This window comes from Oryctolagus cuniculus, chromosome 4, assembly GCF_051225735.1.
Source record: "Oryctolagus cuniculus isolate XC-2025 breed Fujian yellow rabbit chromosome 4, ASM5122573v1, whole genome shotgun sequence".
Taxonomy (NCBI): domain Eukaryota; kingdom Metazoa; phylum Chordata; class Mammalia; order Lagomorpha; family Leporidae; genus Oryctolagus; species Oryctolagus cuniculus.
The window spans coordinates 147,282,493-147,295,921 of NC_142870.1; the positions used below are offsets into that span (position 1 = coordinate 147,282,493).

Consider the following 13,429-nt stretch of genomic DNA (forward strand, 5'->3'; position numbering starts at 1 on the left):
ATCTTTTTACTTTGAAGTTTGTATGCTTTAAGGATTACTTTTTAAATAGAGTGTTACTGTACACTAATTAATTAATTACACTAATTAGCCTCTAACTCTTTCCCCCAGTGTATTCAGTTCCCATGGCTGCTGCAGCAGATTTTTACAGCCTTGGTGGCTAAAGCTGAAGTCAGATATGTATTCTTGCACAGTTCAGATCTGGAGGCCCAGTGTGTGGGATCAGGCTTGGCTGGGCCCTGCTACCTCCAGAGGCCCTCGGAGAGAAAGCATCCTTTGCCGCGCTCAGCTTCCGCACTCGGTGGCGCTCCTTAGCTGGTGGCTACATCTCCTTCTCTTTTGTGCTCATACCACCTTTTCTTTCGTGTGTATTTGTGTTGTCAAAACTCTGCTTGCCCCTTTCTCACCAGGATACATGTAATGGCATTTAGAACCCACCTATACAGTCCAGAACAAGCTCCTCTCTGTGCCCTTAGCTTCGTCACGCCTTTTGCCATGGAAGATAGTATTTTCAGGTTTCAGGGATTAGGGCATAGACATATCTTTGGGCTTACCATTCAGCTAATTAATGGGAATTATGTAAGATTTCCTTATTGAAAAACATGATATTCTAATTTATAAGTCTTAAAATGTGGATAATTTAATAAAGGATAAAGACCCTCTCATTAATTATAATCTCTTCATGAATTTATTTTCCTTTTTTAGAAACTAGGTGCTGCTTGATATAGTGCTCTGTTTCTAAGGTTTTGTTATTGGAAAGGTAGAGTAACAGAGAGAAAGGGAGAGACAGAGAGATTCCCCAGCTATTGGTTCACTCTTGAAATGATTGCAGCAGCCAGGACTGGGTCAGGCCGAAGCTTTATAGGTCTCCCATGCAGGTGGCAGGGGCCCAAGGACTTGGGCCATTATCCACTGCTCTTCCAGGCACATTAGCAGGAAGCTGGATCAGAAGCAGAGCAGCCAAGACTCAAACTGGCGCTCCAGTATGGGATGCCGGTGTCACAAGTGGCACCTTACCCTGCTACACTACAAAGCCAGCCTCAATATTCTATTCTTTTTATATACTTATGTCTTGATAAAATATGTTCACTTGGTGTGAATGAACAATTTACTTACATAGATTTTTTTTCCCCTACTCTTTCTGGCCTCTAAAATAAAGTCTTTTATTCTGTACATCTTCAAAAATACTTTGTTTTAACTTAAAATAAACTACACTCTTGTGGGAGAAAGCCTCACCCTTGAGATGGGAGAATAATACACGTGATTATGAGGAGGCAGGTTGTCCACTTCAGAGCAGCCACACAGGTGACGCTGGGCAGAAACCGGCTTCTCTAGCCGGAGGGGCACGGGGCCTGTCAGGCTGTGGGCTTGTGGGGTAAGGCAGATATACCCAGACTCTTGGATTTGAATTCTGAAAGTATTTTTTGTTGTTTGTTTTTCTTCTTCTTGCTTGTAAGCATTTTTGGCATTCTTTTAGCTGACACAAGAAATTGTACTTACAGGGGACTGTGTGATGGTTCAGTACGTTTATACATATCTATCTCCTTGAACATTTGATCCAAGTGTGTTTAGTTAAAGATTGCTTTATAACATATGGATTGAAGTTGAGGGGTTGAAAACTACATTTAGTATTCCATGTACTTTGAGATATAAATGTAACATCCAACAAAATGGCATTGCTTTCTTGGAGGGAACACTTTCTTTCTCCTTTTCTTTTTTTAAAAAAGAGTTATTTTATTTATTTGAAAGAGTTAAAGTGAGAGAGAGAAAGAAATCTTCCATGTTTTGGTTCACTCCCCAAATGGCTGCAACTGCCAGGGGGGTAGTAGACTGAAGCCAGGAACCAGGAGCTTCTTCTGGGTCTTCCACATGGATGCAGGGGCCCAAGTACTAGAGCCATATTCCAGTGCTTTCCCAGGCACATTAGCAGGGAGCTGGGTCGAAAGAAGAGCAGCTAAGACTTGAACCAGCATACACATTGGATGCCAGCATTGCAGGTGGTGGCTATACGTGCTATGCCACAGCACCGGGCCCTTTTTCTCTCCTTTAAAAGCCCCTTAATATTTTCGTATTTCTTTGTAGTTAAGAATTCTACATGATTTGTTTCTATCTTAAAAATAATAAATTGCGTCTCTGGATTGTTCTCATAGTTTTTACTGGAAGGAGTCAATATTTCATTATGTCAAATTCTTGTAATGTTAACGTTATCTTTTAACTATTGAGCTTAGGAAATATGCACAACTAGATTTGACTAGTTATAAATGTCTTTCTAATACTGTTCCAAGATACGACGTCATCATAGACGTTCTTAAGAATGTCTGGATATTGTTTTTATTCTGTTTTCTTCAGATGTGGGCACCACCATAGGTTTCTTAATGTGACTTTCTTTTCCATTATTTGAAAATAAATGTCTTGATTTATATCTTCTTTGAATATTACAGTAGCTAGCAGAATTCTACTATTACGAAACAAATTTCTATAAAAGATTAAATGCAATCAGGATTGCACAGTTAGGAGTTTCTTGTGGGGTTTCTTGTCTTTAAGGTGTTACATTGTGTTTAAAGAGCATTTTCTTGGGAAAAACAACTCAAGGAAATGACTTCCATGCTGATCTCATCAGAGTGGCTGTGGCGATGAGGAGACCCTATAAAGGCGTTTGAACAGTTTTTAGGGCATAGGGCGAATCGGAGTATTTCCCTTTCACCTTCATGTTACTTATTTTGTGTATGTGAATGACTACCGAGGTGGAAAATATAGCAAACTGCTTCATGTTTCTCCTGTTGGCCCAGTGCCTCTGAGCCAGTGCCTCTTGGACAAGAGACCCTCACATTTATACATCATATACCTATGAGACTGCTCTGTTGAACTACTGTCATATCCAAGGGAGTTACAGGAAGGGACTTATTATTTAGAAGGTACAGAAAATTTTCTATTTTATATTAGATCTTAATTATTAATTTGAGAGTATTGGTGAGATTTTCAATAATTATTTATTTTCTTTATGGCTGTTGCTTTTTTAAAAAAGTTTTGTTTATTTATTCAAAAGTCAGAGTTACGCAAAGAGAGAAGGAGAGGCAGAGAGGGAGAGAGAAGTCTTCCATTTGTTGGTTCATTCCCCAATTGACCACAATGGCTGGAGATGTGCCGATCTGAAGCCAGGAGCCAGGAGCTTCTTGGTGGTCTTCCATGTGGGTGCAGGGGCCCCAGTACTTGGACCATCTTCTTCTGCTTTCCCAGGCCATAGCAGAGAGCTAGATCGGAAGTGGAGCAGCTGGGACTTGAACTGATGCCCATATGTGATGCTGGCACTGCTGGCAGCAGCTTTACCTGCTACACCACAGTGCCGGCCCCTGCCTGTAGATTTTAAACATTAAAAATTTTAGAACTGTTATTTAAGTATTAAGTTTATATTAAGAGGTATTAATATTAAAGACAATTTTAATAAACATCTAGAGGATTACTTCAGACCTTAGTTTAGGAAAAAAAAGACAAAGGTTTAGTATTATTAACAATAAGATCATGTTAGGGCCGGCGCCGCGGCTCAATAGGCTAATCCTCCGCCCTGTGGTGCCAGCACAGCGGGTTCTAGTCCCGGTCGGGGTGCTTTAATTCTGTCCCGGTTGCCCCTCTTCCAGGCCAGCTCTCTGCTGTGGCCAGGGAGTGCAGTGGAGGATGGCCCAAGTGCTTGGGCCCTGCACCCCATGGGAGACCAGGAGAAAGCACCTGGCTCCTGCCATCGGATCAGTGCGGTGCGCTGGCCACAGCGCGCCGGCCGTGGCGGCCATTGGAGGGTGAACCAACGGCAAAGGAAGACCTTTCTCTCTGTCTCTCTCTCTCACTGTCCATTCTGCCTGTAAAAAAAAAAAAAATGATCATGTTCGGCAGATGTTGTTGGGGAGGGCAGCAGGCTGTCCGCATTCCATGGTGGAGGGCCCGTTGAATCCTGTCCTCCCTGCTTCTAGCCCAGCTTCCTGCCAGTGCATCCTGGGAGGCAGCAGGTGATGCATGCAAGTACTGAGTCCTGTCACCTGATGGAGTGCTAAGCCTCTGATCCAGCCCTGACTATTGCAGGCATTTGGGGGGTGAGCCGGAGCTGAAAGATTTTTCTCTTTATCTGTCTGTTCATTTCTCTGTCACTCTACGTTCAAATAAATAAATAAACATTAAAACCAAACTTCTTTTTATTTTTAAAGATTTATTTTATTTATTTGAAAGAGTTACAGAGAGCGAGAGGGGTGTTCCACCTGCTGGTTCACTCCCCAGATGGCCACAATGGCTGGAGCTACGCCCATCTGAAGCCAGGAGCCAGGGGCTTCTTCCAGGTCTCCGACGTGGGTGTAGGGCCGAAGGACTTGGGCCATCTTCTACTGCTTTCCCAGGCCATAGCAGAGAGCTGGATCAGAGGAGGAGCAGCCAGGACTAGAACTGTCTCCCATATGGGATGCCTGCACTTCAAGCCAGGGCTTTAACCTGCTGCGCCACAGTGCCAGCCCCCAAACTTCTTTTTTAAAAAGACATAGTCTAATTTTAGTTAGTAATATTCTTTTAATTATTCTAATGTTTCCTTGGAATGAGGTATACATGGAGCTACTGCAGGAATAGTTAATGTAGTTAAAAAAAAACTGAGCAGTTGCTGTCTTGTGGCCCTGGGTGTGTTTTCTCTCTTGTCTGTCCCTTGAGCTATTTTACTCATGGAGTCTTAGGAACATTCCTGTCCTTTCTGTTCCTTTAGAACTTTATCTTTATCATTCTAGTTAATGTTCCCCTTCCATGGCCATCGTGTTCTGGCCGAGCAAAGTCTGGTACAATGGAGAAAAGCGCCCTCAATAACAGATGGGGGGGGAGGCGCTGGGAGACACCCGGTGTTGGCTTCTCTTTCCTGATCACAGGTCCTTGGACAGATTCATAGCAAAAGTGGTCATTTCTCAGCCGTGTGTGACACTGTGGGCTTAAAGCGTGCTGATTTTGAGGTTGGGATAGTGTCATCACACCTTCAGGCTGCTGTGATAAACTACCATGAATTTGACAGGTGGAGCAGCAAGCATTCGTTCTCACGTTTCTCCAGTCTTACCAGTCCAAGATTAAGGCATCAGCAGACTTCGTGTCTAATGACAGTCTCCCCCTTCATTCATAAATGGTGATCTCTGCATCTCCCACGGTGTGAGGAGTGAGAGAGCTTTCTGATGATTTCTGTCTCAGGGGCACAAATCCTACCAATGATGGTTCCACCCTCCTGACCTAATCGCTTCCAAAGGCCCCAACTCCTAATACCGTTGCATTGGGATTAGGATTTGAACATAGGACTATGGGGCGGGGTGGGGGAGGCACACAAACCTTCAGTCCATCACATCCCACCACTGGCCTCCCTGAATTCATCCCACAAGCAAAATACATTCATTCCAACCCAACGGCCCTACATGTCTAAACTTACTCTGGCTTCACTTTAGAGTCTAAAATCTAAAGTCTTCTCTAATTATCATCTAGGGTCAGGGTGAGCCTCGAGGTACGGTTTCTCCTGAGGTAACTTCCCCTCCAGCCCTGAGCCTGTGAAACTACGCAAGTTATGTGCTTCCAAATACAGGTGTAGAATGGATACCTACAGACATGCCCCTCCCCGAAGTGAGAGATTGGAAGGAAGACGGGGGTGATGGGTCCCTAACAGGGCAGACAACGTTAAATCTCAGGCACTTCTTGGCTCAGTACTCTGCCTTCTGGGCCCAGTAGGGTGACAGTGTCACCTCCCACAGCTGGGCAGAAAGGCACGTTGGTCCCACCCCAAGATACCAGTTTATATTTAAAGGACAAAAATAAATTTAAATTAATTTAACTCTTTGACAAGCCACATCCTATACATTTTTGGTAAAAAAAAAAATTATGTCCTAAAAAGCTATAAAATAGCAAGTTAGGGGGAAAGAAGTGAGACGAATAGAACACTCTTCTCTAAAGTGTTCTATAAGTGGACATGGCCACAGTCCTCCATGAAACCCTGGGAAAAACAACAACTTGACCTTCCTATTGCCCCTCCCCAACTGCGTCAAACAGAAGGAAATTATAGAATAAGCCTATCTACCCTTTGAATGGTTTACTTATCAGAAGACTTGAGAGAGCAAGTTTTCCACAAATCATCCTTGTGCCATTTGGTCTTGATTCTTTTTTAAGAGTCGGTTGCCAGCATGCAGTTTATCACTTTCGCTGGATTTTAAGGAAGTGAAACTGTAGCATGCCCTTTGGCTTGATTGTTCTTTATTTCATGTTGCTTTTTAGTGTTGTGATATGTAATGTGAGAACCTTAGATGACTTGTTAGTGATAATAATGTGGACATAAATGTGAGAGAAGTAATTTTAATTATCTATTATAAAGTATGTAATACAATATGTTATAATTAATTATAAATATAATGTATGCTATAATTACTACTTAATTAACCCTTCCCACAGTTCTGTGATCAGTGCACAAGAACAGACCTGTGTCATCTAGAAAGAAGGGAGGGCAATGCCCTGCCAGCCCGTTTCACTTCTTTGGGCCCTGTCCATTTGTGTAATAAACTGCTTCTCTGTAGAAATTGGACACTGCTCCAAAATCCAGCATTGTGTTTATTAATCATTATCGGTGTTAGGACTTATATAGAGTGAGGTCTTAAGATAGACCTGCGGGGCCGGGGCCGGCACTGTGGCGCCGCAGGTTAAAGCCCTGGTCTGTTGTACCGGCATCCCTTATGGGCACTAGTTCAAGTCCCAGCTGCTCCACTTCCAATCCAGCTCCCTGCTAATGCACCTGGGAAAGCAGTAGAAGATGGCCCAAGTTCTTGGGCCCCTGCACCCATGTAGGAGACCTGGAAAATGCTCCTGGCTTTGGATTGGCTCACCTAAAAGTGAATGCACTATGCTTAGGTTTTGTAAGTAGGTGTATTTGACTTGTGTTTGGTTGGACATGCCTCTCCCCCGCCCCCGTTTTTTCTCTTTGATTCATTAAAAAATGTATTTGTAGGCAAGTTTCCTCTTTCCGTAAAGTCAAGTCACCAGTGGTTCCCCAAGGTTTGTTGTGAAAATTAAATGCAGTAAAGGGTTCAGAATGCCTGGACTTAGAGCCGCTCATAAACAGGGTACTGTCTCACGCCAGCGTCTCCCCACCCAGCCCCAGTTGCCCTGACCTCAGAGTCACACGTGACCATGCAGTAGTCACCTCCCCTTGGCAATGGCTCTTACAGACACGCTGCCTGCCCTCTGGGAGCTGCAGTACAGCCAGGGCTGGGCCGCAGAGGGGAGCCCTGACCAGAGCTCACCGTGGCTGCCACTAGCAGCAGTCCACAGGCTGCTTCCTGATAAATCTGATTATTACTTAGGCAAGGTGGGCAGCTGTTTTTCTGGATATTTGCATAGGTTAATTTAAATTTAGTAAAAATTCCCGCTGTCTTACCTTTTACATAATTTTCATGTCACACTCAGGATGCTCTTCGCCAAACTTAGGCTAAAGTTATGTTCATTTTCTACTTCTCAACTCTACAGATTGGCCATAATATTTAAACTTACAAACTTTCATATTAGGAAAGTCTTAGATGTAATTCATGGTTTGAGGTGCTACAGCTTGTAGTCAGTAGTAAAAAAAAAAAAAAAAAAAAAAAAAAACCTCTTCTAATAGCTGTAATACTTAGAAGACTCATTACTGATGTCCCGGTGAATTCATGAAGCACTGTCTTCCATCCGAGCAAGAGGAGCTGAGTGCGGTAAGACTTCCTGTGGTGCTCTGCTCTCCTTAAGCGTCAGATGAGCGGCAGTTTTCATCCTGAAGCAGCACCCTGACAGCTGCTTCAACTGTCCCCTGATTGTGTGCTGCTCCTCTCCTAGTGGGCCTTTGGAGTGACGCTGTGGGAGCTCATGACTCTGGGCCAGACGCCCTACGTGGACATCGACCCCTTTGAGATGGCTGCGTACCTGAAAGATGGTTACCGGATAGCCCAGCCCATCAACTGTCCCGATGAACTGTGAGTGTCATTCTGTTTACTGTTGTGGGATAGAAGGAAAGAGCGGGTTTCCATATTCACATGAAGCCTTCCCTTTTGGGACTAAGGGCTCTTCGAACTTGAGTTAGGCTCTTGTAGAGAAGCAGAGTCAGGCAGATTGTGTGTTTTCATGCATTTGACATTAGGACTTGTTGCACTTCCGTTTGTAGAGTGTAAACTAAGCACTGCAGATTAACCTGAGAGACTGGTGTGCGTAGTGAGACCCCTGACTGAGTGCCATGTCGCTTACTCTGTGGAGACTTTTGATTATAAAGCCCTAGTAATTGACATGGGTGTAGTATTTTTTTTTTAAACCAGGCCTTTTTCATCGTCTGGCCTTGCCGTAGGGAAGATGTTCTGGGCTGGTGAGGGAGGTGATTGCTTCCATCACATAGCCAATCCTTCCATGTAATGAAAAGTGGTGGGCAGGGGGCTCTTCAGGGGTGCCAGTGTGCACACGATGAGTGTGTTCTCAGTTCCAGAACCCTGGGCTTCTAAACCACGGCACTGATCTGACTGTTTGTCCAGTGTTCTTGGAGCTTAGATAACATTTCCTCCTCCCCCACGCCCCGTCTCTCAGAACTGCCACTTGACTGTGTCTTAGGTGTTTCCATGAAGTCTCTGTGTTTGCTGAAATATTTTGATTTGCTCTCATGAAACACTGAAGTCCACACATATGCAGAGAAGTTATTTTAGCTTTTTTTTTTAAATCATAGAACTGACAACAGATAGTAAAACTGGACAGTTTTAATATAGCATCCTCTGCATGCCACATCAGACAGAGGGCGTTAACCAGCAGGCTAGGCAAGTACTGTGCTGTCTGTCACCCACTGATTCCCGGCGCTGTCGCTCTGCAGGTTTGCTGTGATGGCCTGTTGCTGGGCCTTAGATCCGGAGGAGAGGCCCAAGTTCCAGCAGCTGGTGCAGTGCCTCACAGAGTTCCACGCAGCCTTGGGAGCCTACGTGTGACTCCTCTCCGAGCCCCACAGTGGGGGCTCACCTGGATCCCGCCACGGACGCTTGGTGTAGGATGCAGCGCTGGCAGGAGCACCCTCGTCTTCCAGAACACTGTGCCTTTGGGACGCTTTAGAATCGGAACTTCTAAGACAGACTTAATGTGGAATATTTTTAGATACGTCTTTTATTAGGTTGAACTTAAAGGGGTTTTGTAAATTTTTTGGCCAAATTTTTTAAAAACATAGTTACTTTGGATTAGTACATTCTTACAAAATAAACAGTTTTTAAAATTGTTTAGACGTGGATATTTGGAATAGCTATCTTAGTGCCAACTGCTATTTGATCAAGGTAATGTAGGTGACTCTCCTTTAAAATGTTTTTTAATACTGTTTTTTATCACTGTTCTTGGAAATGGTTTGTCTTCAAGATGCAATACTTTTCTTGGAGGAAACACAGAATAAAAAGATGTGTGGTTTGCCTTCTAGAAGCAAAGGCACTATTGGCGGGAGAAAAAGAGAAAAACAAGGGGGAGGGAAAAACAACAACATTTTTGTACTTGTGAGAAACTGCCCTTTCGTGGAGAACCGTTTCTTTTTTGTTCTGTGGCGGGGAAGTGGGAGCTGAGTCCACTGCATTTTCCCCTTGGCAGAAGTGGGCTTTGCTGTGAGCCAGGGTTGGGCAGATCAGGAGTAAGACACGGCAGTTTTATTTATTTTTACTCTCTGGCGAAGCAGATGACACAGGTCCAGCAAGTGACATCACGTGTCTCAGCTGAAGATTCCCTTTATTGCACCTGGAACAGTGCTATGCACAGAGCAGGTGCTGGAGTTGTGGGTTTTTTGTTTTTTGTTTTTTGTTTTTTTTTAATGTAAACTGGTACATTTTGTGCTTATCATCAAGGCTGGCTTAAGTATAAAACTTTTTTAAAACACCTGAAAAATTAAAGAATTTGTTTTATATTACAACAGTGTTGAATGGTTGGTTCTGTCTGGTAGGCCTTGGACCGTGCAACAGCCACAGCTTCGTGCTTGAGTTCCTGAGCGTTGCACTCGGGCTGCAGAGTCCTGACCTGGCTGCAGTGGGCTTTGCCCAGCTTCCAGGCTCTAACGCAATGTGGCATTGTTGTTTCAAGGAAGTGTGAAGAGCCCTAATGCGTTTCTGCAGAGCCAGTAAGGGAGCGCCGGGTGTGTGTGCTCCAGTGTGGTTGCCCGAGCACCGCTGAGGGGCCCGCGGTGCTGCCGCTACGCCCGGCCTCACCGGACGATGAGGGACGGCGCCTGGCAGCTGGAGGCTCTTCCTGCTTTTACAGAAGCTTCTTGAGTAAAGAACACGTTAGGGAGAGTAGCTCGCACACTGCGTGTTCTTCCACAGACGGGCTGAGAGCATGACTTTCTGAGAACCTGTATTAACGCTGCTCCTTTGGTTTTATGAGCTGCTCAGTCTCCGGGATTCAGAGGAGGATATAAAACCTCCATTGACCATTTGTTAGTTAGAGATGTTTCTGTTCGTGACCTGCATTCTTAGGAGGCAGCCAGTTAGCAAATGCTTTCAGGGCGTCCTTTTCTGTGGTCAGGTGAGTGCCTTGTAGCACAGCTCAGTGTATAAGATCTGGAAAACTAAAGAACAGTTAGAGGCGGCGCTGCGGCTCACTAGGCTAATCCTCCGCCTGCGGCACCGGCACCCCGGGTTCTAGTCCCGGCTGAGGCGCCAGATTCTGTCCCAGTTGCCCCTCTTCCAGGCCAGCTCTCTGCTATGGCCCGGGAGTGCAGTGGAGGATGGCCCAGGTGCTTGGGCCCTGCACCCCATGGGAGACCAGGAGAAGCACCTGGTTCCTGCCTTCGGATCAGCGCGCCAGCTGCAGCGGCCACTGGAGGGTGAACCAACGGCAAAAAGGAAGACCTTTCTCTCTCTCTCTCTCTCTCTCTCACTATCCACTCTGCCTGTCCAAAAAAAAATAAATAAATAAACGGTTAGAGATGCCCATGGTGGCCGGTTCTCCTGCAGTGGCAGTGGCTTTGTTGAGGATTGCAAACATTACTGGACAGATTTCGCAGGTGACAGCCTTTCTAGAAAAGGAGCAGCTTCACCGAGCACCAGTGTGACAGTAAAAGCTGGCTCCAGTGACAGCGGCCCTTTGGGTTCTGTCCTTTCTCAGACACTCCTGTTGGGAGCACCGCCTGTGTGGACGCAAGGAGGACTGCGCCGTTCACCCAGTGTGTGCCTTACGCCTGGCGCTCAGGAAGGGGGCAGACCAGGCAGAGCCCGCTCCTCCCAGCCTAGGTCAGCTTGGAATCAGGAGAAGCAGCTGATGAAAGTCAGGTTTTGGTAAGAGTTATGCTTCAGATGTCATGGCCAGCCAGGCTTCTCTGAGTGGTGACATTTGAGTTGAGATCTGAATGACAAGAAGAAACTAGCCATGATCAGATCTGGGCAGAAGACACATGACAGCAGAAATGATGAGGCCTCCCCTCGCAGCCCTTCCCGCCCATCCCCCAGCTGCCGCCGGGAAGAAGGAAGAGGAGGCCGTGTGGCTGGAGCGCAGTTGGGCCGGGGAGTGGTCCCACACGAGGGGCGGGAGAAGCAGGAAGCCTTGGCACACATTTCTACCTGGTGCTAGTACGGTGCGGATTTATTCAGAGATTTTTTTTTTTAATTTATTTGACAGGTAGAGTCATAGAGAGAGAGAGAGAGACAGAGGGAAAGGTCTTTCTTACGTTGGTTCATCCCCCAAATGGCCGCCACGGCTGGCGCTGTGCCGATCCGAAGCCAGGAGCCAGGTGCTTCCTCCTGGTTTCCCTTGTGGGTGCAGGGGCCCAAGCACTTGGGCCATCCTCCACTGCCTTCCCAGGCCACAGCAGAGAGCTGGACTGGAAGAGCAATCGGGACTAGAACCGGTGCCCATATGGGAGGCCGGCGCTGCAGGCCGAGGATTAACCAAGTGAGCCACGGCACTGGCCCCTTCAGAGGTTTTTCAAATAAGGAGTGACATGATCTGAAGGTTGGGTGGTAGAAAGGCAAGGGGGCAGAAGTAGAGACTCCATAAGAAGCTGTTTTGTGGTCCAACAATATTACAATGAAGAGAAGGGGTAGACTGACGATCAGTCTTGAAGGTACCTGATCTGGATGTGGGCAGTGGGTGAAGGAGGAAAGGTGAAGGTACCTGATCTGGATGTGGGCAGTGGGTGAAGGAGGAAAGGGAGTTGTCGGGGGTGGGGGTGGCTGGTTGCCTGGGGGCGTGAGCATGTGGCTGTTGGGTCCAAGTCCTGAGATGGGAGAAACAGGAGCCTGCCGGGCAGAGGGGATCGGTGGTTTGGTGCAGGCTGGGCTTGAGATGCCAACTGATCACCTGGTGAGGACTGAGTTGTAGACAAGAGTCCACAGCTCAGGGAAGAGAGCTCAGTGAACACGCAAGTGTGCAAGCGTAGCAGAAGCTGTGCCACCGAATGGGTCTGCCTAGGGAGAGAGTGGAGAGAGAGGGCCTAGGACCGAGTCACGTCGAGTTTCGTGAGGAAGGCACATCGGAGAAGAACCCGCTGCAGCTGGTAAAAGCAACATCAGCAAAGTGAGGTGTGTGGCCCCCGGGAAGAAAGTGTGTGCAGTGGAGAGCGAATCCCCCCCGGGGCTTAGCATGGTGGCAGGTCCCGCGCGGCCTGTGCCAATGAAGAGCCTACCTGAGAAGAGAACGCAGCAGTTTCTGGAGCAGCTCCCGGGCCGGGCACTACTGCCTTCCAGCTACAGGTGCGGCACCGGCAGATCTCACAGGCTGGTGGGGACGACCTCTTTGCTGCCGTTTCACCCACTGCACGGAAGCCACTCGCCTCTGGCCCCGGGCCCGTTGGCAGTGCTGAAGGCTGTGTTTTTACTGGGAGGGAAATGTGGGACACAAAACTTGAGCTGTCCCCGCGTGTGGAAGTCTGCCTCTGCGGAGTCGACTCCCTGGCAGCCTCCTGCCTTGCCCAGCTGCCTGCCCAGTGGCTGCCTCTGCCCCACTGCCTGGCCCCTGCCAGCGGTCAGAACTCCCAGGCAGCAGTCGCCGCCTCTCTCCAGCCCCACCTGCCGCCCTCCCTCTCTCCCTGCCTCTAAGCCCTTCCCTTTGCGTGTGCTGTTCCTTCTCTGAGACAAGCCCCGCCCCCTCCTCCAGGCTCGTGTGGCTCCCCAGCGTAGTCCCATGAGTGTTTTTGAGTTCCTTGAGGAGAGGAACTTGTGCTTTAATCAGGTCTGAAACTCCATTACTTAAGTAGTGCTTGACACATGGTTGAATATTTAAAGAATGTGTAAGTAAAAATACCTACATTTGTGCAAGATAACAATTGGAGCGACTTTAAAAACCTTCTAATTCCTTAAAACCAGCAGCTCATAGTTCACATACTGTGTTCTCATAGCAATATGATAGGATATTCAGACTGGCCAAGCTAAGTTTTATGTAATAGAAATGAATAAAGTATGCAATAAAAAGAATACAGGTTGCTATGGAG

General features: G+C 46.9%; 1 protein-coding gene across 7 annotated transcripts in view; it reads left to right on the plus strand.

The window, feature by feature from the left end:
• Window positions 1-9,916, plus strand: part of RYK (receptor like tyrosine kinase) — a 103,753-nt gene extending 93,837 nt beyond the window's left edge. For all 7 annotated transcript variants that reach the window (XM_070072806.2, XM_070072807.2, XM_070072805.2 and 4 more), the window contains 2 exons: window positions 7,843-7,979; window positions 8,855-9,916. In XM_070072806.2, the coding sequence (XP_069928907.1) occupies window positions 7,843-7,979; window positions 8,855-8,966 (249 nt within the window). In that variant the 3' untranslated portion in view covers window positions 8,967-9,916. The remainder of the gene's footprint in view (window positions 1-7,842; window positions 7,980-8,854) is intronic.
• Window positions 9,917-13,429: the final 3,513 nt, after the last annotated feature.